Source organism: Globicephala melas, chromosome 20 (genome assembly GCF_963455315.2).
Source record: "Globicephala melas chromosome 20, mGloMel1.2, whole genome shotgun sequence".
Lineage (NCBI taxonomy): Eukaryota > Metazoa > Chordata > Mammalia > Artiodactyla > Delphinidae > Globicephala > Globicephala melas.
In genome coordinates this window covers 48076119-48103583 of record NC_083333.1, presented here as the reverse complement: position 1 = coordinate 48103583, position 27465 = coordinate 48076119, and the positions used below count along the sequence as shown (strand labels likewise).

The 27465-nt window shown below is 37.1% G+C and overlaps 1 protein-coding gene across 2 annotated transcripts in view; it reads left to right on the top strand.

Moving 5' to 3' along the window:
* Positions 1 to 27465, top strand: part of USP32 (ubiquitin specific peptidase 32) — a 198092-nt gene that overhangs the window by 78181 nt on the left and 92446 nt on the right. For both annotated transcript variants that reach the window (XM_030881837.2, XM_030881838.3), the window contains exons 3-4: positions 21706 to 21811; positions 25990 to 26108. In XM_030881837.2, the coding sequence (XP_030737697.1) occupies positions 21706 to 21811; positions 25990 to 26108 (225 nt within the window). The remainder of the gene's footprint in view (positions 1 to 21705; positions 21812 to 25989; positions 26109 to 27465) is intronic.

Sequence of the window (27465 nt, the reverse complement as noted above, 5' to 3'; positions counted from 1 at the left end):
AAAGAAACCTTATTCTCTCCATCCCCTTCTCTGCTAGCCCTAAGCTAACTAATATACTAGTTACTTTCCATCTCTATAGATTTACCTATTCTGGACATTTCATATAAATGGAATCACATTGTATATGGTCTTCTGTGACTGGCTTCTTTGACTTAGATGAATCTCAAAAACATTATGCTATCTTGCAGCATGTATCACTTCTTCATTCCTTTTTAATAGGACAATATGCTATCATATGGATATATCACATTTAGTTTATTCATTAATCAATCAATGGATATTTGAGTTATTTTCACTTCTGGGCTATTATAAATAATGATGCTCTGAACATTAATGTGCATTTATGTTTTCATCTCTCTTGGGTATATACCTTGGATGGAATTTCTAGATCTTATGGTAACTCTGTGTTTAACCTTTTGAGGAGCTGTCAGACTGTTCTCCAAAGTGGCTGCACCCTTTTACATTACCACCAACAGTGTGCGATTCCAATATTGCTCTACATCCTTGCCAACCTTGTTATTAACTGTGTTTGATTATAGTCATCCCAGTGGGTGTGAAGTGGTATCTCATTGTGGGTTTTTTTTTAATTAATTAATTAATTTTTGGCTGCGTTGGGTCTTCGTTGCTGCCTGTGGGCTTTCTCTAGTTGCGGCGGGCGGGGGCTAATCTTCGTTACAGTGAGCGAGTTTCTCATTGCAGTGGCTTCTCTTGTTGTGGAGCACAGGCTCTAGGCATGCCAGCTTCGGGAGTTGTGGCACGCAGGCTCAGCAGTTGTGGCTTGTGGGCTCTAGAGCACAAGCTCAGTAGTTGTGGTGCATGGGCTTAGTTGCTCCATGGCCTGTGGGATCTTCCCAGACCAGGGCTCGAACCCTTGTCGCCTGCATTGGCAGGTGGATTCTTAACCACTGTGCCACCAGGGAAGTCCCGTTCATTGTGGTTTTGATTTGCATTTCCCTCAATAGTGGTATCCTGAAATAAAGTTTTTAATTTTTAAGGAAGAATATTTGAAAAGAATCTCTGTTCAGATATCTTGATTAAATATGTTAGTGGATCTGAACTGTATAGTAAAGATTTATACATTCTGTGGTGTACATGTATATGGGAGTTTGTGTTTGGCTTCATTGACTCAAGCCATTTCAGGGCACTGAAGAATTTGAGGTTTTTTGTATTTCAGCAATAGATATTTTTGAAAATATAAAATAATAATCATTCTTCAAATTTAATGTTGATATAAAAGACTTAATCTATATTGTATATGGTGGCTCTATAGAGTCCAGGTCTAGAACTATCTCCTCTTTTTTGAACCCCAACTCAGTTAATTTTGATGTTTTCCAATCTTGATCCTTTTCTGAATTTCTACTTTTTAAAATCCATTTTTAACAATATCTATGTATCTGTTACTTTTGTATAAATAAAATTTTGTGAAGATTTACTAATATAGGGAACCAAGATGAAATGCCATTGGCTTTTAAATCACTTATACATTTTCTTGGTTTGTAGTATAATACTTACTAAATTCATCTAAGAACAATATTTTAAACACATAAATAAATATGATTTAGTTCTGCAGAGCTACTACCCATCTCACTCTAAAGGAACAGCATGTTGAGTCTCAAGATATATTAAACATCTTGTATAAAACAGTGGACCTGTTTTGTACCCAGTAGTCACATTTTACTTTTTTTTTTTTTTTGCGGTACGCGGGCCTCTCACTGTTATGGCCTCTCCCATTGCGGAGCACAGGCTCACGGGCCCAGCCGCTCCGCGGCATGTGGGATCTTCCCAGACTGGGGCATGAACCCGTGTCCCCTGCATCGACAGGCGGACTCTCAACCACTGAGCCACCAGGGAAGCCCTTTACTTATTTTTTTTCTTAGTCTCATAAGGACTTATATTTTGATACTATTTATTTTTGTTCATTAACTTTATTCAGTAGTCATTGAGTGCCAACTATAGGCCCTTTATCAAAAAGGGGTGACTAAAGTTGTGACAAAGTTGAAATACACTGCCTCGTAATCTCATTAGAGTTATGAAGAAAGTCACCTGATTAAAATAATGAACACTGAGGTGTTAATGACTAGTATAGTTGGCCTTCACAAGGAGTTTTCACTCTTAAAAGTTGAGCTTGTTTTCCCAGATTTCCAATTAGTAGACCTAAGGAAGTGATTTTTTTTTTTTTTTGGTTGTTGTATTCTTCAGTTCTAAAATTTCCATTTGGTTTCTATGCTGAGACTTTCCATCTTTCCATTCAAAAGTGTTCTCATTTCTTTGGGCATTTTTATCATGGCTGCTCCATATCTGTCTCGTGTAATTGTTGATGCCTGTTGATTGTAGTTCCCTAATTGAATTGAGATTTTACTGGTTCTTTATATGCTGAGTAATTTTGGATTGTATTCTAGACATTTTTAAAATTAATTAATTTATTTATTTATTTATTTTTGGCTGCATTGGGTCTTCGTTGCTGCTCACGGGCTTTCTCTAGTTGCGGCAAGCAGGGGTTACTCTTTGTTGCAGTGCACAGGCTTCTCATTGTGGTGGCTTCTCTTGTTGCGGAGCATGGGCTCTAGGAGCGTGGGCTTCAGTAGTTGTGGCACACGGGCTCAGTAGTTGTGGCTCGCAGGTTCTAGCGTGCAGGCTCAGTAGTTGTGGTGCATGGGCTTAGCTGCTCCATGGCATGTGGGATCTTCCCAGAACAGGGCTCGAACCCTTGTCTCCTGCATTGGCAGGCGGATTCTTATCCAGTGAGACACCAGGGAAGTCCCTATTCTAGACACTTAAAATTTTTTTTTTATTTTTGGCCACGACGTGCAGCTTGCAGGATCTCAGTTCCCCTACCAGGGATCAAACCTGTGCCATGGCAGTGAAAGCGCCAAATCCTAACTACTAGACCACCAGGGAACTCCCTCTAGACATTTTTAATATCATGTTATGAGATGCTGAGTCTCTTTAAATCCTATGGAGATGTTGATACAGTTGGCCTTCCAGATCTCCTGGGTCCCCCAACCGAGGATTCAACCAACTGCGGATGAAAAAAACTTGGGGAAAAAATTCCAGGAAGTTCCAAAAAGCAAAACTTGAATTTGCCACAGGCTGGCAACTATTTATATAGCATTTACAACTATTTACATAACATTTACATTGTATTAGATATTATAAGTAATCTAGAGATGATTTAAAGTATAGGAGAGAATTACGTAGGTTATAGGCAAATACTACTCCATTTTATATAAGGGACTTGAGCATCCGCAGATTTTGGTATCTGCCAAGGGCTTGGAACTAATTTTCTGTGGACACCAAGGGACAGCTGTACATTTGTTTTTTGTCACATCATGGGTATTGATGGGTTCAGGCTGCAAGTTCCAACCAGTCTTCTTTTGGTTGTGTCAGTGAAGTTTTCACAGCCTTTGCAGTGCTATTTGGACCTGTTCCACACGTGCAACCACCCAGTGGCCAGTCTGGAACCTGGGCATTGACCTATCCTCAATTTGTACTTCTGTTTAGGATCAGATCCATGCATGTGCAGTTATGTGACAAACCCAGGAGTTCAAAAACAACTTTCCTGAGCTCCTTCCTCCTCTCAATATCCATAATACTTCCCTTTCGCTGAGCTCCCATTTTTAGTCCTCCTATCAGGTGCCTTAGTTACTCTGCTATGCCATGTACTTCCACTACTGTGTCTGTGTCCAGAGCCAAGCTGGAGGACAACAGAGAGATGACAAAAGCAATGGGAGTTTGTCTCACCCTCTAGGGATCGTAGCTACTCTGATTGGAGAGTGTGGTAGGCTGAATAATGGACCCCCAAATCTCCAGGTCGTAATCCCTGGAGCCTGCATGTGGCATGTGTCTGTGGAATTGTGGTAGTAAATGTGCATGTTCTAAAATGCCAGGTTTATTACTTTACCTGAAAATATTTTTATTTATTTAATTGAAGAAATCTGCCTTGACTACTGGAAATAGGTTTATATAATTATGTATTCTTGGTTGTTTAAGTCTCAGTTTGAGATTTCCAAGAGTGATTACTCTCTGAAAATTTATTGTGCGGGTGGTATTGTTCTAATGATGATATTGAAGATATTTATAACCTGTCCTCTTTTGTTTTGTAGTGAGTATTCTAGTTGCCCTTGTGATTTAATAAAATAAAATTCATCTTTGACACAGTGTTTATCACACCCTATATGTTGAGTTGGGTCTTGATTTTACTGTTTCTCATAGAGTTATGTAGTATTTACCTAACAGGTGAGTGGTACAGTATTTAGGCCAGTATAAGCTACCAAAGGTTGTAGGTAAGGGCAGGAACTGGCATGAGTTTTGGAAGACCGTGCTCTGAGCATTCCTGGCTCTTAGTTGGAGGGGCAGGTCAAACTAATAACCGTATATTACTGTAGTTTGCTCATTTCTTGTCTAGGTGAGAGACTGACTATGAAGGTGGTTCTCAGAAGAGCCCTCCTTACTGCAACTTTTACATTTAAGAAATAGGTATGATATACCGCTAGATCAAACAAATCTTTTTCCATCTCAAAGGACTTTTAAAAAATTTATGAGAATAAGTCTTCTTTCAAAACCAAGACACTTTTAATGAGTTGAAGACTATGAGTAAGGAAGCAAATTAAGCACATGTAACAGAAGATGTATACATCAATTTTTGGTGCCAAGAAAGAAATTAAGTTGTTCCTTCTTCATTGTCTCCCTTACCCCATTTGATGCCCGACATAGAGATAATATTTATTATGTGGGGTATAATTTTTATTACTTAATTTGACTTTACGAATAATTTGTTTCTTCCTCTTTTTTTTTTTGGCTGCACTGTGTGGCATGCAGGATCTTAGTTCCCTGACCAGGGATCGAACCCGTGCCCCCCGCATTGGGAGCGCGGAGTCTTAACCTCTGGACTACCAGGGAAGTCCCAATTTGTTTCTTCTTTTTTAACTTGAAAAGTGTTTTGTTATTTTTTGTTTTCAGAAAAGTTCATGTTGTAAATGTGTGGATCTTTGTGGAATTTTTTCCCTTGGTCATGTGCCCTTAGGAGAAGCTGCCTGTTACAGCTAGTGGTAGGGAGAAAATATTATTTAGAATACATTTAATATAAAATTTTTCCTAAAAAATTCTTTCTAGGGTACATTTACTCAAATATTCTGAAGATCTGTTCATCCTAAATTTTTTTTTTTAAGGTTGGTGGGATTCTCACTTTATTTTTTTTTTAATTAATTAATTAGGCTGCGTTGGGTCTTAGTTGTGGCACGCAGGCCCTTCATTGCAGTGCATGGGCTTCTCTAGTTGTGGCACGTGGGCTCAATAGTTGCAGCGCTCGTACTTAGTTGCCCCGCATCATGTGGGATCTTAGTTCCCCGACCAGGGATCAAATCCGTGTCCCCTGTGTTGAGGGTGGATTCTTAACCACGGAACCACCCGGGAAGTCCCCATCCTAAATTTTTTCAACTGAAATTTTTATTAAGATAAATACAGATTCACGTGCAGTTAATAAGGAAGAAAACAGAGATCCTTTTTATATTTTTCCAGTTTCTCCTTGAAGATAACATTTTACAAATGCATAAAATCACAATCAGTATATTGTCACTGATGTTATCCACTGATCTTATTTCGCTTTACCCAGTTTTACTCTGTGTGTGTGTGTGTGTGTGTGTGTGTGTAAAATTCTGTACAATTTTATAACAGTGTGAGTGCATGTATCTACCACCACAGTCAAGATACTAAATAGTTGGTAAAGTCACCAAAGCTTGATAGTTCGATGAGCTTTGAGTTTTCTGGTGGTATAGGTCTTCTGTTGGTAGAAGTCACAGAATGGAACCCAAGTGCAATATGATTTGCCACTGTCCATTTATCAGTCTTCTTCCAGCAAAGTTCCTTTGGTTTCTGGTTCCGATTGAGTCGATTGAGTTTGGTTTGGGGCACTTCTCATGATACTCTCTAGTTCCTGAGAATTGGAGCCCCTCATTCAAGAATGTTTGAGGATCCTTTTGTTTGTCCGAGAGAACCCTGAAAAAGGATCAGCAGCTTAATTTTACTGGTATTTTGAAAGCTATGTATTGAAGTTTTTTGGACTGAAAAATAGTCCCCATTACTGATTTTCATTGTCTTTTTTTTTTCCTCATTAGGGTCGGGAATATTTTTTCAGTAACCCCTGGGAACCACATTAAGCCCTCACCAGCCTATTTATTTGAAGCATAATAGCATGTTTATTTCATATCCTTGAACTCCAAAGAGATACTACCTGAACTTATTATTAGACTGTTTCTCTGTTAGGTCATTTGAGAGCATCATGCTATAATAGCCAAAGTTGTTAGTTTTATCCTTCTATGGGTAATTTCAACTGAACCCAAAATTGGCAATATCGTAGTTATACATAATAACATGGTTTGCAAATGTTACAGGAGGTATAAATAAAAGTAATTTGTTTATTTGAAACCAGACCTTTCCCTCAGGGATACTGTATGACTGTGAGAGACTTTGGTTGTTGTTTATTAATATTATATGCTAGCTGCTTTATTAGCTGCTTTACAAATATGTCATTTAGTACTTTGAACAACCACATTATGCTGTTAATGGGCATGGTAACTTTGAATACTTGGTAAAGCTTGTGTTTTCCTAGTGAATTCACAAATTTTTATCTATTTATTTAAGTTATATGACATTTGTCATGATACAGGTACTAATGTTACTATCATTTTTTAAAATAAAGATAAGTACTTTTTTAAAAAGTTAATTTTTAGCTGTGTTGGGTCTTTGTTGCTACATGCAGGCTTCCTCTAGCTGCGGCGAGCGGGGGCTACTCTTCATTGAGGTGCAGAGACTTCTCATTGTGGTGGCTTCTTTTGTTGCAGAGCACGGGCTCTAACTGCACAGGCTTCCGCAGTTGTGGCACGTGGGCTTCAGTAGTTGTGGCGCGCGGGCTCTAGAGCACAGGCTCAGTAGTTGTGGTGCACGGGCTTAGTTGTTCTGTGGCATGTGGGATCTTCCTAGACCAGGGCTCGAACCCGTGTGCCCTGCATTGGCAGTGGATTGTTTTTTTTTTTTTTAAATGGTGTGTCAGTTTACAGTTGGTAAAGTCACCAAAGCTTTACAATGGTGTGTCAGTTTCTGCTTTATAACAAACTGAATCAGTTATACATATACATATGTCCCCATATTTCTTCCCTCTTGCATCTCCCTCCCTCCCCCCCTCCCTATCGCACCCCTCTAGGTGGTCACAAAGCATCGAGCTGATCTCCCTGTGCTATGCGGCTGCTTCCCACTAGCTATCTGTTTTACGTTTGGTAGTATATATATGTCCATGCCACTCTCTCACTTTGTCCCAGCTTACCCTTCCCCCTCCCCGTATCCTCAAGTCCATTCTCTAGTAGGTCTGCATCTTTATTCCCATCTTGCCCCTAGGTTCTTCTGACCATTTCCTTTTTTTTTTTTTTTTTTTTTAGATTCCATATATATGTGTTAGCACATGATATTTGTTTTTCTCTTTCTGACTTACTTCACTCTGTATGACAGTCTCTAGGTCCATCCACCTCACTACAAATAACTCAGTTTTGTTCCTTTTTATGGCTGAGTAATATTCAATTGTATATGTGTGCCACATCTTCTTTATTCATTCATCTGTTGATGGACACTTAGGTTGCTTCCGTGTCCTGGCTATTGTAAATAGAGCTGCAATGAACATTTTGGTACATGACTCTTTTTGAATTATGGTTTTCTCAGGGTATATGCCCAGTAGTGGGATTGCTGGGTCGTATGGTAGTTCTATATTTAGTTTTTTAAGGAACCTCCATACTGTTCTCCATAGTGGCTGTATCAATTTACATTCCCACCAACAGTGCAAGAGGGTTCCCTTTTCTCCACACCCTCTCCAGCATTTATTGTTTGTACATTTTTTGATGATGGCCATTCTGACTGGTGTGAGATAATATCTCATTGTAGTTTTGATTTGCATTTCTCTAATGATTAATGATGTTGAGCATCCTTTCATGTGTTTGTTGGCAATCTGTATATCTTCTTTGGAGAAATGTCTATTTAGGTCTTCTGCCCATTTTTGGATTGCGTTGTTTGTTTTTTTGATATTGAGCTTCATGAGTTGCTTGTATGTTTTGGAGATTAATCCTTTGTCAGTTGCTTCATTTGCAAATATTTTCTCCAATTCTGAGGGCTGTCTTTTCGTCTTGTTTATGGTTTCCTTTGCTGTGCAAAAGCTTTTAAGTTTCATTAGGTCCCATTTGTTTATTTTTGTTTTTATTTCCATTACTCTAGGAGGTGGGTCAAAAAGGATCTTGCTGTGATTTATGTCATAGAGTGTTCTGCCTATGTTTTCCTCTAAGAGTTTGATGGTGTCTAGCCCTACATTTAGGTCTTTAATCCATTTTCAGTTTATTTTTGTGTATGGTGTTAGAGAGTGTTCTAATTTCATTCTTTTACATGTAGCTGTCCACTTTTCCCAGCACCACTGAAGAGGCTGTCTTTTCTGCACTGTATATTCTTGCCTACTTTATCAAAGATAAGGTGACCATATGTGCGTGGGTTTATCCCTGGACTTTCTATTCTGTTCCATTGATCTATATTTCTGTTTTTGTGCCAGTACCATACTGTCTTGATTACTGTAGCTTTGTAGTATAGTCTGAAGTCCAGGAGCCTGATTCCGCCAGCTCCGTTTTTCTTTCTCAAGATTGCTTTGGCAATTTGGAGTCTTTTGTGTTTCTATACAAATTGTGAAATTTTTTGTTCTAGTTTTGTGAAAAATGCCAGTGGTAGTTTGATAGGGATTGCATTGAATCTGTAGATTGCTTTGGGTAGTAGAGTCATTTTCAAAATGTTGATTCTTCCAGTCCAAGAACATGGTATATCTCTCCATCTATTTGTATCATCTTTAATTTCTTTCATCAGCATCTTATAATTTTCTGCATACAGGTCTTTTGTCTCCTTAGGTAGGTTTATTCCTAGATATTTTATTCTTTTTGTTGCAATGGTAAATGGGAGTGTTTTCTTAATTTCACTTTCAGATTTTTCATCATTAGTGTATAGGGATGCAAGAGATTTCTGTGCATTAATTTTTTATCCTGCTACTTTACCAAATTCGTTGATTAGCTCCAGTAGTTTTCTGGTAGCATCTTTAGGATTCTCTATGTATAGTATTATGTCATCTGCAAACAGTGACAGCTTTACTTCTTCTTTTCCAATTTGGATTCCTTTTATTTCTTTTTCTTCTCTGATTGCTGTGGCTAAAACTTACAAAACTATGTTGAAGAATAGTGGTGAGAGTGGGCAACCTTGTCTTGTTCCTGATCTTAGTGGAAATGCTTTCAGTTTTTCACCATTGAGGACGATGTTGGCTGTGAGTTTGTCATATATGGCCTTTATTGTGTTGAGGAAAGTTCCTTCTATGCCTACTTTCTAGAGGGTTTTTATCATAAATGGGTGTTGAATTTTGTCCAAAGCTTTTTCTGCATCTATTGAGACGATCATATGGCTTTTCTCCTTCAGTTTGTTAATATGGTGTATCACATTGATTGATTTGCGTATATTGAACAATCCCTGCATTCCTGGGATAAACCCCACTTGATCATAGTGTATGATCCTTTTAATGTGCTGTTGGATTCTTTTGCTAGTATTTTGTTGAGGATTTTTGCATCTATGTTCATTAGTGATATTGGCCTGTCGTTTTCTTTCTTTGTGGCATCTTTGTCTGGTTTTGGTATCAGAGTGATGGTGGCCTCGTAGAATGAGTTTGGGAGTATTCCTCCCTTTGCTATATTTTGGAAGTGTTTGAGAAGGATAGGTGTTACCTCTTCTCTAAGTGTTTTATAGAATTTGTGGCAGGCGGATTCTTAACCACTGCGCCACCAGGGAAGCCCCCTGTTCCTACCATTTTATGAATGAGAAAAAGATACTGAATCTTAAGGATGTTTGGTTACTTGCTCAAGTATTAAAGCTAATGAGCAGATCCAGGATTCAAGTCCAGGTATCCAAATCCTTATTAGCTACTGTTCTGTGTTGCCTCCCCTGGATGATGATAATAACTAAAATTTATGGAGTTATTTACCATGCACCTGGCTTAGGGTAAATATTTTATGTAAATTATCTCATTTAATTTTCACCACACCATGTGAATGTTGCTATTATTAATAGCACCATGGAGGTGCTCTTATTACTAATCCCATTTTCTAGACTAGCAAATTGAAGTTATGTAATTTATTCAAGACCATACAGCTCCTAATTAGAAGAGCTAGGATTTGACCCCAGGTCTTTTTGGTTCCAGAGTTGTTAACAGTTATGTTTCACTGAAAACCCAGGTGCAGTTGCAAGGTCATACATTTATTTGTCATGTTGATTCTTTTACATTTTTTTTTTATGCAGTACGCAGGCCTCTCACTGTTGTGGCCTCTCCGGTTGCGGAGCACAGGCTCCGGATGCGCGGACTCAGCGGCCATGTGGCTCACGGGCCCAGCTGCTCCGCGGCATGTGGGATCTTCCTGGACTGGGGCATGAACCTGTGTCCCCTGCATCGGCAGGCGGACTCTCAACCACTTTGCCACCAGGGAAGCCCTGATTCTTTCACTTTTATATAAGATGCACAACACTGTCTTATTTGGTCTACTGAAAATCTGTCTTGTCTGGTGACTATGGCTTCATTTTTTACCTGGTTTAGATCTCTGTCAGTATGATATGGCTTGTGAGGACAATTAGGAAATACATGTCTTTTTTTCTTTCTTATTTTCTTTCTGTACTTTTTAACAAATGATACATTCTCATGGTTCAAAATTTTAAAAAAGAACAGACCATGAAAAAATCTCCTTTCCACCCAGTCCACCAGGCATCTAATTTCCCTCCCAGAAGGAAGGACCTTTCTTACCATTTTTTTCTTTTTTAGATTTTTTTTTTTTTTTCTGGCTGTGCCACTTGACTTGTGAGATCTTAGCTCCCCAACCAGGGATCAAACCCAGGCCGCTGGCAGTGGAAGCACAGAGTCCTAACCACTGGACCTCCAGGGAATTCCCTCTTACCAGTTTTTGATGTATCCTATTAAAGATGTATCTTAAAGGTATGAATTAGGATATTTACTCTATTTTTAAAAAATTGCCCTCACAGCAGTTTCTTCAGATTCCTAAAACATTTTGTTGTCCTGGAGTTTACAGAATGTAACTCCTGGGCTTTTTTTTTTTTTTTGGTAAGTACATTTAAGTTCTCTTAACAAATTTGAATTAGTGGCATATAATATAGTGTCATCAACTGTAGTCACCATGTTGTGCATTAGATCCTCAGATCTCGTTATTCATCTTACAGCTGAGAAGTTTGTGCCTTTTTACCAACCTGTCCCTGTTTCCCCCAGGCCTTGGCAGCTACTTTTCTACTCAGTTTCTAAGAGTTTGACCTTTTTTTTCTTTTAAAGAGATTCCACATATGAGTGATACCATGCAGAATTTTTATTTCTCTTTCCGGCTTATTTCTTATAGCATAATGCCCTCAAAGTTTATCCATGTTGTTGCAAATGGCAGGATTTTCTTTTTTCTCATGGCTAAATAATACTCCATTGTATATGTATACCACATCTTTATTCATTCATCCATTGATGAATACTTAATTTGTTTCCATATCTTGGCTATTGTGAATAATATCTGTTGCATTGAAAATGGGAGTATATGTATGTCTTCGACATCCTGTTTTCATTTCCTTTGGATATATTCCCAGAAGTGGAGTTGCTGGATCATATGGTAATTCTATTTTTAATTTTTGGGGGCACCTCCATACTGTTTTCCATAATGGCTGCACCAATGTACATTCCTACCAACAGTGCACCAGTGTTCCCTTTTCTCCATATCCTCACCAACAGTTTATTTTTTTCTTCCAATTTTATTGAGATATAAATTGACATACAGCATTGACGTTTAAGGTGTACAGCATAATGATTTTATTTACATATTTCTTGAAATGTTACCACAGTAAGTTTCATTAACATCTGTCATCATACATAGATATAAAAAAGAAAAAAAATTTTTTTACTTGTGATAAGAACTCTTTCGATTTACTCTCCTAACAACTTTCATATATGCCATACAACAGTGTCTCTTGTCTTTTTGATGATAGCCATTCTAACAGGTGTGAGGTAATACCTCCTTGTGATTTTGATTTTCCTGATGATTAGTGATGTTGAGCACCTTTTCATGTACCTGTTGATCATTTGTATGTCTTTGGGAAAATGTCTATATTCAGTTCCTCTGTCCTTTTAAAAACCAGGTTGTTTGATTTTTTTTTCTTTGCTATTGAGTTGTATGAGTTCTTTACATATTTTGGATATTAACCCCTTATATATAATCTACAAATATTTTTTTCCCATTGTATAGGTTGCCTTTTCATTTTGTTGTTGACTTCATTTGCTGTACAGAAGCTTTGTAGCTCGATGTAGTCCTACTTTTTTGTCTTTGTTGCCTAGAATGAATGTGTGTTTGGGTTTGTGTGGTGTTTCTGATTTGCCTGATCATAAGATATCCCAGAATGATATTTATTTGTTAACTGTGTATTTTTGGTTACTGAGAGAAATAGGAAGATAAGAGTATCTTGGTACAAAGATCTCCATTCTTTAAAATGGCATTTTAGAGCCCACATACTCTTTTTTTCTTAAACATGTTACATTTTATTTTATTTATTTATTTTTTTGGCTGCGTCAAGTCTTAGTTGTGGCACTCAGGATCTTCGTTGCAGCACGTGGGATCTTTCGTTGTGACATGTGGGCTTCTCTCTAGTTTTGGCACGTGGGCTCCAGAGCACGTGGGCTCAGTAGTTGTGGCATGCGGGCTCTGTAGTTTGGGGCACACAGGTTCTCCATTTGAGGTGCGCGGGCTCAGTAGTTGTGGTGTGTGGGCCTAGCAGTCCCATGGCATGCGGGATCCTAGTTCCCTGACCAGGGATTGAACCACGTTCCACACATTGGAAGGCAGACTCTCAACCATTGGAGCACCAGGGAAGTCTCCAGAACCAACATATTCTTAAATGTAGCTACAAAGCAGCATCTGCATATGACAGCAACTTGCTGGTATTCTCTTAGTTTCACTGTTGACTTCCCTCCAGGTTTATTATTACCAGTAGCCAATGTATATATGTGCAGAAAGAGTGCTCTATGCTCATTACTTCTTTTTTTTTTTAAATTTATTTTATTGACTTATAGTTGCTTCACTATGTTGTGTTAGTTTCTGGTGTGCAGCAAAGTGATTCAGTTATGCATATAGATAATAGTTTCATGCTTATTACTTCTTGACTTGAACTGGATTCATGAGAATAAGGCACGAACAAAGGATAGCCAAACATGTTATTACCCTCCTTGATCGATCCATCTTTAGAGGAATGGTGGTCTCGGTTCTGGGAATGCGATTTTGGGTAGATGTATTATCAAGGACATTTCTGGCATGTAGGGACTTGATAATGTGCACTGCCCCTACTCCAGTTGCTCATTCTTTCTTTAGTTTACTTTTGTCTGCTTAATAATCTCAGCAGTGGGGACTGCATGGGACCAGGAAAGAGAGGAGAGATGGACTGAGACGTTCATATTGCCTTTTTATTTCCTTCTTACCACATAGTGTACACATTTCCCTGGAAATAATATTTGTAAATAACGACTGCATTCCTGTACTAGCCCCTAAGCTTATTTAGTTCATAATACAGATGAATACATTCACAGTTGTATACTTTTAAAGTCTTCTTTAAATTATTGTTGTTATTTACTCAGTATTTTAACCACATTATAATTTAGATAGAATTCGTGGGGTTAGCCAGGGAAATCTGATCATTGATTATGAGAGAAAATGCATTCTGTATTCAAACAGTTCTTTCCACAAGGTATAGTTTGTGAGTGGGGAATGATTTCCTTGTTTCTTAATAACTAAACTGCTTGTGAGTTATTTTAAGGGCTGCTTTTGGGTTAGGGTTTTGTTTGATTTTGCTAGTCAATCTTTGAATTTTCTAGGTAATTCCATGACATCATAGATTTGGACTGGATGAGTGAAGTAGGTCAGGCCTCAAATAAGTCACTTTACTGGATCTTACTGAGCTGAGAGAGAGCAAATAGTGTTTGTGTTAAAATATATATAACATAATTTGCTGTTTTAACTATTTTCAAGTATACATTTAAGTGGCATTAATTACATTCACAATGTTATGGAACTATCACTACTATCTTTATCTAAAATGTCTTCATCACCCCAAACAGAAATTCTGTGCTTATTAAGTGATAATAACGCCACCTACCCCTCCCCACTTCAGCCACTTTCTGTCTCTATTAATTTGCCTATTCTAAATATTTCATATATGTGAAATCATACAATATTTGTCTTTTTGTGTGTAGCTTATTTCCTTTGCATAATGTTTTCAAGACTCATCCATGTTGTATTACGTGTTACAACTTCATTTCTTTTTATGGCTGAATAATATCCCATTGTAACTATTAACTTTTAAAAGTGGTCAGTTTTATCTTAAACATCCATCTCTGTAACATTTCTCTTACATTGTTGAAGTTTTTGTGTCTTGCTAATATATTTTAATGTCTTGAAAATATAAGATATCATGAATTCAGTGAAATTTTTGTTTTTCATTCTACCCCCTTTAAATTTGGGGGCATTGAAACAGTTCTGTATATTCACCTGACCTAGTCCCAGCCTCATTTTATGGTTTTAGAGATAAGGGTGGAGCTAGAAGCCACTGGGGATTTTGGCACGGTATCATGGTCCCAAAATTTTTGCTGTCACTACTAGAACTCCCATTGGAAATCTGCTACCCCTCAGAGTTGGAATTAAGCTATTTGAATTGGGAAATGGGAACCTTCCCTTCTAGGCACATGAACAAGTCCTTTTCCCCTGCTGCTCCTTAACCATAGTTAATATGCATACTGGTTAATCCCATGCTGCTCTCTAGATGGAATTAGATTAGTGAACTGTAGGAGAATATTTAAGTCTTTAATCACTACCATGCAGCATAAAATTGCATTAGCTTAAGCAGAAAGGTCATAGCTTTGTTAGCTAAAATTTCCAAGCTTGATCATGTTCTTCTATCCTTATGTATAATACTGAGTTTTTAAAAAATTCTGAATATATTACATTTAATCTTGTTGCATTTAGCCTAGTGTCCCTGCCTAAGATGAATTTGATTCTATATTCTGCTACCTATTTTATTAGCCATTCCTCCCATCTTTGTCATTTACACAATTAACACACACGGCTTCTATGTCATAATCCAAATCACTGGTAAAAAGTGTTTAATAGTTACGATAAAATATAAAGTCCAGGTTGGCACTTCTTTATAGCCTTTTTTTCCAAAGAAGGTATAGAATTTTTAATCAACACTCTTTGTGTTTATAATTTTCAATCAGATTTGCATGACCCTAACTATAATTATTCAGTCCACAATTTACTATATTATCTAAAATGTGTTATTATGAGACCTTGTCAAATACGTTCCTAAATAAAGTCAGCATGTTTATCTTAATTCTTATTAGTTAATTTGATCACTTTACCATTTTAAATTTCTGGAACATGATCTTTGTCGTAACATGGAAGCTAATTAACTTTTTGTAACTTCTAGGCTAGCTTTATAGTTAGGCATATGAGGAAATTGGTCTACTTCTTAAGTGATCTCTTAAAGGGAAAGGTATATTTTTTAAAAATGCACTTTTCAGCACTTATTTTATTTTATTTTCATTTTTGGCCACAACGTGCTGCTTGCAGGATCTTAGTTCCCCACCAGGGTCTTAGTTCCCCATCAAACCCAGGCCCCCTGCAGTGGAAGCTAGGAGTCTTAACCACTGGACCGCCAGGAAATACCCATAAAAATTTACTTTTCTAGAGATTTGAATTGAGTCCTTTTTGAAAATAGTAGTAGAAAAATGTGAGAATTGATATATTCAATGATTAAAGGATTGTTTCATTCACTTGAAAATAGTTATTTACTATATTATTGTAAAACAAAAGATATGTCAAGTTGACCTTTTGCCAGTTCCTATAGACTGTTTGTTTTTCCAAAACTAAACATTCATCACATCCTTGTAGGAGAATCTGAAGCATAAGATTAATCCAAGTCTAAAATTAATTTTGCTAAGATTTCTATATAAGATTCAAAATCATTTAAGTAAAAACAAGTGATATCTGTATAAATTTGATCTAAAATGCTCTACTTAAGGAGTAAACAAATGATTATCTATTATAATTATCTTTAAAAATGTATTTTTCTAATACCATTTATATAAAAAGGAATAGTGAGTGCTGAAAAGCAGTAAACAGATAAAATCCCTGTCCCTCATGTGGCTTACATTTTTGTCAGGAGAGGCAGATAATAAGCAAAACATACAAAATGAAAAAATTGCCCATCTTTTAAAACTCTCAAATGACTGTACTTTGTATAATTTATTCTCTTCAGCTTTCCTTTAAGATAACATTAACAGAAGGGTATATGTTATTAGTTCTTTTGATCCTAAGAAGCAGAGAATCACTTAAGTTTCCTTAAATAAATGGTTGGTTATAAGGAATACAAGAAAATAGGAATCTTAGACTACTACTGTGTCTGGTTTTAACATTACAATGGGCTCACATTCAGAAGAATGAAATGGAGTTCAGGAACTTCAAAATTGTCTAGGATCCTGTGTATTTTAATCATTAATGTGTCCCATGAATCTACTCCTAATTTCTTACGGTTGATAGCATTTAATGGGGAAGATTGCTGGTAGGTTGGTCAGAATGGGACTCTAGCTGCCAACAAACGTGGATGGTGGAGTGAAATGTCTATTTTCTTTTTTATTATTTTAATTAATTAATTTGGCTGCATTGGGTCTTAGTTGTGGCACATGGGGTCTTTCATTGCGGTGCTTGGGCTCTTTGTTGCAGAGCATGGGCTTCTCTCTAGTTGTGGCACAGGCTCCAGAGCACGCTGGCTCAGTAGTTGCAGCACGTGGGCTCTCTAGTTATGGCGTACGGGCTCTAGAGCGCGCCCCCTGCATTGGAAGGCAGATTCTTAACCACTGGACCACCAGGGAGGTCCCTGAAATGTCTATTTTCTTAAGTGCACTCAATAATTCAAAAAATATTTGCTGTCTGTAACGTATGAGGCACTAAAGGATTTATTGCAGTATTTAAGATCTACCAAAAATGTAAAGAAATAAAGCATAATAAAAGCATTTTCTATACAGATGAAATCCTCTCTACCTTTCTCCCCACAATATTCATTTCCCCACAGAAATCATAATTGTTTTCTTAAAATTGATGTTTCAGAAAAGTGGTGTTTCCACTTTTGGTGTTTTAATCTTTGGGGTTGGAACAAGACAGGTGTTTTAAAGTGGGAAACAAAATTCAAAGCTGCTTTCTAACAATAACTTAATAGGTTAAGGCACTAACTGTCTATTTTAAAAATCTTTTCTAAACAAACAAGGAGAACATTTGTGCTGAACAATCAGGTATAATCAGGTGTTTATTATTAGTTGATAGTGATAAACAGGTTCTAAGTAGAAGTTCTCCCATGTTTGTTTGTTTATTTTTAGTATGTTTTAATTGTGGTAAAATATTTATAACATAAAATTTACCATTTTAACTATTTTTAAGTACACGTTTCAGTGGCAATAATTTCATTCACCATGTTATGTTGTGTCCAGTCATCACCACTGTCTATTTCCAAAGTTTTTCATCACTCCAAATAACATAAGGTTATTTTTCAGTCATAAAAATCCTGTTGATGGAGTTGGGTGACTCTCCATGACAGCTCTTTTTGTTGGTTCAGCTTTACAGGCAGTGTCAATTTCCCCCCCTTTTTTCTTTTTTCCCTGCACTGAAGCCAAAATGTTTATTTTCAATTTGTTACTCATTCATAAGACAATAGTGCACATTTTAGTGGGTCTTTTTCTTTTAATGAATTTTTTGTGTGTGTGGTATAGTTGATGTACATATATATATATGTTTCAGGTGTACAAAATAGTGATTCACAATTTTTAAAGGTTTTATTCCATTTATAGTTATTATAAAATATTGGCTGTATTCCCTGTATTGTACAATATATCCTTGTAGCTTATTTATTTTATACATAGTAGTTTTCATCTCTTAATCCTTTACCCCTGTCTTGCCCCTCCCCTCTTTCTCATCCTTGCTGGTAACCACTAGTTTGTTCTCTATATCTGTGAGTCTGTTTCTTTTTTGTTGTATTCACTACGTATTTGTTTGTTTGTTTGTTTTAGATTCCACATATGATATTGTACCATATTTGTCTTTCTCTTACTTATTTCACTTAGCATAATACCCTCCAAGTCCATCCGTGTTGTTGCAGATGGCAAAATTTCGTTCTACTTTATGACCGAGTAGTATTCTGTTGTGTATATGTATGTGTACACACACGCACCCCACATCTTCTTTATGCATTCATCTGTTAATGGATACTTAGGTTGCTTCCATATCTTGGCTATTGTAAATAATGCTATGAACATTGGGGTACATGTATCCTTTTGAATTAGTGTTTTTGTTTGGCAGTGTCAAATCTTTGGCACTTACATATCAGAAAGAGCATCTATAAATCAGTAGTGAAGTAATGGAAGTCATGCTAGGGAGAGGGCTTGTGCAATTAGGTGCATGGCCCAGAAGTGGTGTCTGTCATTTCTATCCATAACCTTTTGGCCAGAAGTAGTCATACAGCCCTATTCAGCCGCAAGAAGCATGAGGAAATGTCTCCATGCCTTATGTCCCCAAAGAAAGGAGAACTACCTTTGTGAGAGCATCAGAAGTCTTTTCTACAAATATCTAGGCCTAGTATTCTCATGCTTTATGCTCTCAGATTCCCTTTTGAAGTTACTGCTTAGAATTATCTTCTTGTTATCCTACTTCCATGTTACCTTAGTTCAGTGATGTCCTCTAGAAAGGAACATAGAAACATTATTAATATTGAAACATTCAATCGATATCAAAATGTAATGATTAGTTGGAGATGAAATGGAAAAGATTGCATGTATATGGGAGTATTAGTATAAATTCATGATGTGTTTTACTTTCCTAGATCTGTCCACTGAAAAGTTTGAGAAACAGTCACTAATACCCAGGCAATAAGCACCACTAGTATCCTGATTGTGATCTCTAAATACAACTTCCCATTTGAAAGAACAAGGCTGTTTGGAAAAATGTCTGATTCTAGGTCTGGGTCAGGGAATTTATAAAATGAGCTTAGACCATCTTGTCATACCAGAAAGTAAGGAAGGTGTAAGACACTACTTAGAGTCATATAGAAGGGATTCAGGAGCCAATTCGAAGAGTCTCTCTCTACAAAGGGATGGGCAAAAATGGGGAAATTAATCATCACTAAGGATAATTGTAAGGAGATTGAAACATATCAAATATATATTTTATTTATTTATTTATTTTTTGCGGTACGCAGGCCTCTCACTGTTGTGGCCTCTCCCGTTGCGGAGCACAGGCTCCAGACACGCAGGCTCAGCGGCCATGGCTCATGGGACCAGCCGCTCCACGGCACGTGGGATCTTCCCTGACCGGGGCACGAACCCGTGTCTCCTGCATCGGCAGGTGGACTCTCAACCACTGCGCCACCAGGGAAGCCCCTCTATCTTTAACTTTTGATTTTATTTTCTCTTTGTTACTGTACCACAGAGAAGATCTCTCTCCATACTCTTCCCTCTCCTTCGGCAGTAGACTGCTGTTATTTATTCCTCAGTGTTTGCTAGCACAGTGGCGGAGGTGGGTGAGGGGTACCAGGGGCCGGCGGACATTCTCTGTTGTCCTATTTCTGTCTCAGTTCTAGGGGGTCATTATGTCTCTGGATCTTGGAGGGCAAGACTTTCTCAGTGATTCTGCCTTTCCCCCAATGGTAGGGGATTTTTAAAGGTCTGGAGCTTTAAAAATCAGGGATAGAGGGGGTTTTCTGTTACCTTCCTCTGGTTATGCAGGGGCTAACTAAAAATAGTTATTCTATGAAGTATACTTCTTATGTTCTTTTTATGTTTTATATATTCTGATTTGAGGCCATCTCCCTATGCTAGTTTTTGCTCTCAGTGGCACTAAACACACAGTTTTTGGCATCAGCTGTCAGAGTATTATTAAATATATTTATAAATATCATTTAATGAATATGTATTTTCATATGTTGACCATTTAAGTTTTATTCCTTGAATTATCTTTAATCGTGTATTTCAATGACAAATTCTGCATGGCAGATACTAGGTCGGGTTTTTTTCCTTTTTCTTTTTTAAACAACACAGCACTTGCCGATGCCAAATGTGTGGAGTTTTTTCCCCACATCAATCAGTTCTCCAACTCTCTGAACACCAACTGGGTGTCCTACAATTCAATTCAGTTCTGATACTAACTATCCAGAGTTAGTGCAGACCCCACAGGTCTGCCCCCCACTTCAGAAGTTGCCAGTCGCAGGTCCCCGACGTCCTGTACTTCTGACCAATCAGCTATAAGTCGAGGGTTCCCATGTTCCCCTTCTGGGATTCAGTAATTTGCTAGAATGGCCCACAGAACTCAGGAAGGCACTTTATTTAATATCGCCAGTTTATTATAAAGGATATAACTCAGGAACAGCCAAATGGAAAAAGATGCATGGGATGGCGGGGGGCAGTTAGGAGGGCGATGGTGCACAGTACTTTCTTGTCCTTTCTGGATGTTCCAACCTTCTTGCACCTTGATGTGTTCACCAATAAACCCGTAGTTTAGGGGTTCTTATAGAAGTTCCATTACATAGGCATGAATGATTAAGTCACTTGCCATTGGTGATTAGCTCAATCTTCAGCTCCTCTCCCTTTCCCTGACTTTGGGAAGTGGGGCTGAAAGTTCTAATCCTCTAATCACATCATTAGTTCCTCTGACTACCAGCTCCCATTGTGAGGCTTTGTAAGGACTCACCAAGAGTCACCTTATTAGCATAAATTCAGGTATGGTTTAAAGGGGTCTTATCAATAACAAAAGATGCTCCTTTCACCTGTATCACTCTGGGAATTCCAAAGATTTTAGAAGCTCTTGTGTCAGGAACCTGGAGGAAGACCAAACATATGTTTGTTGTATCACACTATCACACTAGGCACTCAACACAGAATTGTTGAATAAATGAATTTATGTGATTGCTGTTACTGTCCCTTTCTTATGAATAGCTTTTCTTCTTTATTTCTGATTACCATAATACTCAATTCTAAGAGTATAAAAATGTCTTTCTGTATTTTCTTCTTTTTTTTACTTAAAATCTAAATATATTTGACATATAACTTTGTATAAATTTAAGGTGTACAACATGTTAATTAGGTACATTTATATACTGCAGTATAATTGCCACTGTATTTCTGAACATTCACTTAGAGAATGTTGATCTTTCAAACCAAAATTATGTATATATGTTTAACAGAGGTTGAAGGAAGTTGTCTAATTGCATGAAATCCTTATCACATTATTGGGACTATTGAAGGGGAGGAACTTATCTTTTTGGACCTTGATGAGGACTCCCAAGAAAAAGAAAATTCAGTGTGTGAGCCAGTGATATATGTCCTTTAGGATAAGTACAGTATATTCTTGGCTGAGTGCCATAACAAGGTGTAAGGGAGGAAGAAGAGGGAGAAACAACATCATTGCACTAAAATTTACCAGGACCTTGTTTGGAGATGGAGATAAGATTTATTAAAGGTGATGTCAGCCTCACATTCCTCGACAACTGAAATGTCTATAGTTGACTGTATCATTCATTTTCTCCTAGGTGATTTATTGTTCTTTTGGTGGAACATCCAAAGGCCTGCACTTCAATAACTTAATAGTTGGACTTGTCCTTCTTACAAGAGGCAGAGATGAAGAGAAAGCAAAATGTGAGTACTTCTATTATCTCAAAATGTTAAAATACTACATCTGTGTACAGAATAATCTACCGCAAAATTTTGATGACAGTCAAAGGATTTGAAGTGATGTTTCTCCAAAGGAGATATACAAGTAGCCAGTAAGCACTTGAAAAAATGTTAAACATAAGTAGTTATTTGGGAAGTGTAAATTCAAATTACAATTAGATACCACGTAAGTGTAAGATAGATAATGAAGCCACTTTGGAAAACTGGCAGTTTCTCAAACTGTTAATCACTGAGTTTTCATATGATCCCACAATTTCATTCCTAGGTATATACCCAAGAAAACTAAAAACATATATTCATTAAAAAAAAAAAAGTTCCTAACAGCACTGTTCATAATGGTTACAAAATGGTAACAACCCTAATGCCCATCAACTGATGCATTCAGCATAAACAAAACGTGATATAACCAACAATAGAATATTACTCAACAATAAGAAGGAATAAAGTACTGCGTAGGAGCGGGAAAAATTTCCCTAATTAAGTTGATATAAGACAGATTAACAGGAGAAAACCAAACAAATTTTGTATGTACGTACAGGAGCCCCATAAAAATATGAAACCCAAAGGGCAGCCAGGTAATTGAGGCTTATATAACATTCTGAGCTAAGGAAAGGGATAGAGATCTGAGGGTACAAGAGGAAGGGAGTCCATTCACAGGAAGGCAGAGATGTTTGGAGAACAAAGGTTGCCCTGTTATACTAGTTTCTTAGGTAAAAAAGTATCTCTGATAACAACTCTCTTTCCGGTATAGGCCTTTTTTCCAATGTAAATTTAGGCTGTTGATGGGGAGGTAATGAGCATTTCTGAATCTGCTGGGTTTTGATTGCCTTTAAGCTCAAAATAATTGTCAAGCCAAAGTGACGTATTTGGGGGCAACAAATTCTGCTCTCCTCCAACAGATACATGCTACCACATAGATGAACCTGAAAACGTTATGCTAAGTGATAAATGCCAGTCAAAATAGAACACACATTATGTGGTTCCAATCATATGACATGTCCAGATTAGGCAAATTTATAGAGACAGAATATAGATTAGTGGTTGCCAGAGGCTAGGGGGAAAGGGAAATGGAGAGCTTACTGCCAATGAGTATGGGGGTTTCTTTTGGGTGAAAATGTTCTGTAATTAGATAGTGGTGATGATTGCACAGCTGTGTAAATATATTAAAAAACACTGAATTGCACACTTTAAAAGAGTGAATTTTATGGAACGTGCCTTATATCTTAGTAAAGCTGATTTTTAAAAAGTAATTCTGAATACATAGATTTAGCAATCTATTCTTGCCTTACTTCACAAATACAACCAGAAGTTCACTTGATAATACTTTATACAAATTCTTGGTAAAAGGTTTAATTATTTATCATGGTTTTACTTTTAACTTCAGAGATGAATTTTATTAGGTGAATTACGTAAGCCCAGAAGAGGATGGCACCTTTAAGTTCTACTAAGCAGGGAAATTTTATGTTACACTGAGACGGCATCATTTACCCTCTAAATATGAAAGGGAAGACAACCTTAGTTGATCATTCATTGTCCATCTGTGTTTCCTAGGATATGCATTTATTTACTTAATTTTTAATTCATTCATTTGATTACTTATAATGTCTTATGTTTCCTCATTCTTTTCTTTGAGCTCCCCCAAGGCAAATCTGCTCTTAACAAGAATATTAGTAAACAATGTAAATTTTATTGAAAATTTTCCAGGGGAGATGAGAGGGAAATGTCAGATGACAGTTAAAATTTAAGTGACAGCATGGGAGGACTCAGCTAGAATTGCTCTATCTCTGACACTCTGACCCCAATGTCTGGCACATCGTAGGAATTCAGTAGTATAATTTGACTATTATCATAATTAATGATTCTCAGAGCAAAACATGGGAGAAAGACCAAGAGCAAAAAAGCTAGCTTGACCAATTACTATATGTATGACTCTGGGCCTCTTCCTTGAACTTCTGAGCCCCTGTTTTTCATCAATACAAGGATGAAAGCGACATCCACCAAAATCTTTCATTGTAAAACTCAGAAGAAAAAATGTATGTAAAGCACCTGGCAAGTATCAAGAACTAGCGGGCAATCAATAAATTGTTAACTTTTACTGTTTTCTCAAAGTGATTGTTTATATACACACATATGTACCTACAGTTAAACGTGTGAAAAACATTGAGGCCAAAATAAACTTTCAAAGAAGAAAAAAAAAAGAAGAAAATTTTCCAGGGGGAGTTTAGGAAGGTGTTTATATTAAAGAGTATGACGTTTTGCTCTAAAAATCCCTAGAATTTTACCCTTGCCCACTGGATGCTGGTCTTTCTCTCTTCTTTCTTCCTTTTCTAAGCTGCCCTCTTACTTCTTCTAAATCTCTCAGAATCTTCTTTCTCATTTCTGAATTTAGACTGTTGTTCTTCAGCTGTTTCCTTTTTTACAGTTTTGCTGAGGTATAATTGATATACAATAAAATGTACATATTTAAAGAGTGTACATTTTGATGTTTTCAGACATGTATATATCCACATTATCACAATCAAGATAATGAACATATCCCTAAACCCAATTTTATGTATTGGAATTTAACTGAGATCCTGATTTTTTCAAATTAACATCCCTCTACCAACAAACACATACTCTGGCTCCAGGTAGCCAATAAATAAAAATAACCAATTTGAGGGTCATAAACACATATATTTAAAATTTTAAATCATTTTTATTATACAATTGTATTAGTTTCCTAGGGCAGCTGTAGCAAAGTACCACAAACTGGGTGGCTCAAAACAACAGAAATTTATTATCTCACAGTCTGGAGGCTAGAAGTCCAAAATTAAGATGTTAGCAGGGCCTTACTCCCTCTGAAATCTACAGGAAGGAATCCTTCTTTTTACCTAACTTCTGGTGGTAGCCCTCAATCCTTGGTATTCCTTGGCTTGCAGTTGCATCACTCCAATCTCTTTCCATCTCATCATGTGGCTTTCTTCCCACTGTTTCTGTCTTGTCTTCTTATAATTAACCATATTGGGTTAAGACCCACCCTAATGACCTCATCTTAACTTGATTATATCTGCAGAGACCCTGTTTCAAATAAGGTCACAATCATGGGTACTGAGGTTAAGACTTCAACATCTTTTGGAGCGGGGGAATATAATTTAACCCATAACAGATGGTCAGAGGCTTCTAGCAAATATTCCCCTTAAGAGAATCAGCCATGACATGTGGGAGGGCAGTTCAACTCATAACAGTAATATTTCAAACATACATGTAGTATGTACTTCCACCCAGCTTTATTATTTCTTACCATTGTGTCATATTTGTCCCAGAACTTGTTTTTTAAGAAATAAAAGATTATAGCCAAGGTGAGGCTCTTTCTCAGTATCCCTCCATATTCCCATCCACATTCTTCCCTTGACAGAAGTAACCACTCTCATGAAATTGGTGATCTTTCATTCCTCATGCAGGTCTTTATACATTTATGACATTTGTATGTATCCTTAAACATATCTTCAACTGTTTTACAGGTTTAAAACTTTTAAAATAGATAGTATACTATACAGGTTTTGCAATTTGCTTTTTCCCCTGAATATTATTGATATTTACCCATGTGGAAACACTTAGTTCCTTTATTCTAACTGCTATATAGTATTTCATTGTGTGTGTGTGTCTCAGGTTACCTATTTTTTTTGTTGATGGACATTTATCTTTTCTTTCCTAAATTTTGCTATTACAAAGAATACTTCAGTGTATGTTGTACCTTATGCATGTATGTATGAGAGTTTCTCACAAGTGGAGGTAGAGTTGCCTAGAAATTGAATTTCTATCATAAATATTCATCTTTACTAGATTTTGGCAAGGTGTTCTCTGAAGTGTTACAGTAATCTATACTCATTAACAGTATATAAGAGTTCCTGTTTATCCCAGTTTATTGCTAACACTTGGTATTGTCACACCCAAACATTTTTGCAAATTTGGTATTTGAAAAGATACCACATTCCTGTTTTAATTAGCATTGTTTTTTTAAGGAATAAATTAAATTATATATTTATAAAGTGCTTGGCACTAGTAATCACTCAATAATTGTTACCTATCTCTTCCCTCCCTACTTCCACCAGAGTACGTTTAATCTATGATAAAATTACTTTATTCTTTCTTTCTCCTAGACATTTTTAGTCTTTTTGCAAGTGAATCCGGGAGCTATGTTATACGGGAAGAAATGGAAAGAATGCTCCATGTGGTGGATGGTAAAGTCCCAGATACACTCAGGAAGTGTTTCTCCGAGGTATATTTAAAGATTTACATTTCATCCCTCCCTGTGGACAAAGTATTAACTCTTAGTTGTATAATGAATTTAGCTGTGATGAATAGATGTTTATGTGTAGCATATTCTTGACATTTTTCTATTTAATGTTTGATGCTTTAACGATTTGTGTGCTATGCTCGAAGGTGCATGACACTACTGCTGTGTTTGTGAATCTGAAAATTCCCAATTCCCAATAAAGGCAACTGTCTATACTTAACGGTATAATGAAACATACTCCTCCACTGTCACACCAGCACACATACAGACACACACACAGGTGATCCTGCAGAAACAGCATTGCTTAGGTTGTGGTGCTCATTGCTTTTCATCATGAGCATGTAGATATATCACTCACTGGCCTTGAGCCATAGGTGACCTCTATGATCCATCAATGCCTATTTTATCATTTATTTTACTTAATTGATTTGCATAGTGAAATATTTGGGTTTTAAAAATTTGTCATTTTCCTGTTTTCATAAATAATATATTTTCATTGTAAAAAAACTTTAACAACAGAAAATGTGTATCTTTAACAGAGAAAATTCTTTTCAGAGGTCTGCTAATATGGGAAAAGTCCCAAGAGATGGCAGAGTAAAGTCCTTTTACAAGTTTCTGATTCTTTCCTGCAGCACTCAGTGCTGTATGATTTCTTATGGGTGACTATTTGACCCACTTCCATTTCACTTTCACTGCTCTTGGTTTTATTCAGAGAGTTTTAATTCAATTTAGTTTAGTCACCTTCCTAACTATATAAGCATTGATTGTTAATACCCCAGCCATATGTGGTTCTTTTTTTTTTAATATAAATTTATTTTATTTATTCATTTATTCTGGCTGTGTTGGGTCTTCGTTGCTGTGCGCGCGCTTTCTCTAGTTGCAGCGAGCGGGGGGCTACTCTTCCGTGCAGTGCGTGGGCTTCTCATTGTGGTGGCTTCTCTCATTGTGGAGCACAGGCTCTAGGCACACGGGCTTCAGTAGTTGCGGCATGCAGGCTCAGTAGTTGTGGCTCACAGGCTCTAGAGCACAGGCTCAGTAGTTGTGGCTCACGGGCTTAGTTGCTCTGCAGCATGTGGGATCTTCCCGGACCAGGGATCGAACCCATGTCCCCTGCATTGGCAGACGGATTCTCAACCACTGCGCCACCAGGGGAGCCCATGTGTGTGGTTCTTATATCTCTTTGGACTCTCTGGCTTTACCTTTAGCTTTTCATCACTCTGGCTTTAAGTTTCCTCTGTGTTGATAGCACCTGGAGATTTCCCTTTCTTGCTTTTGAGCTTGGCTAAGCAGTTTTTGGTAGTAGTTATGGTGTTACATTTTACTAAACATTTCTGTGTGT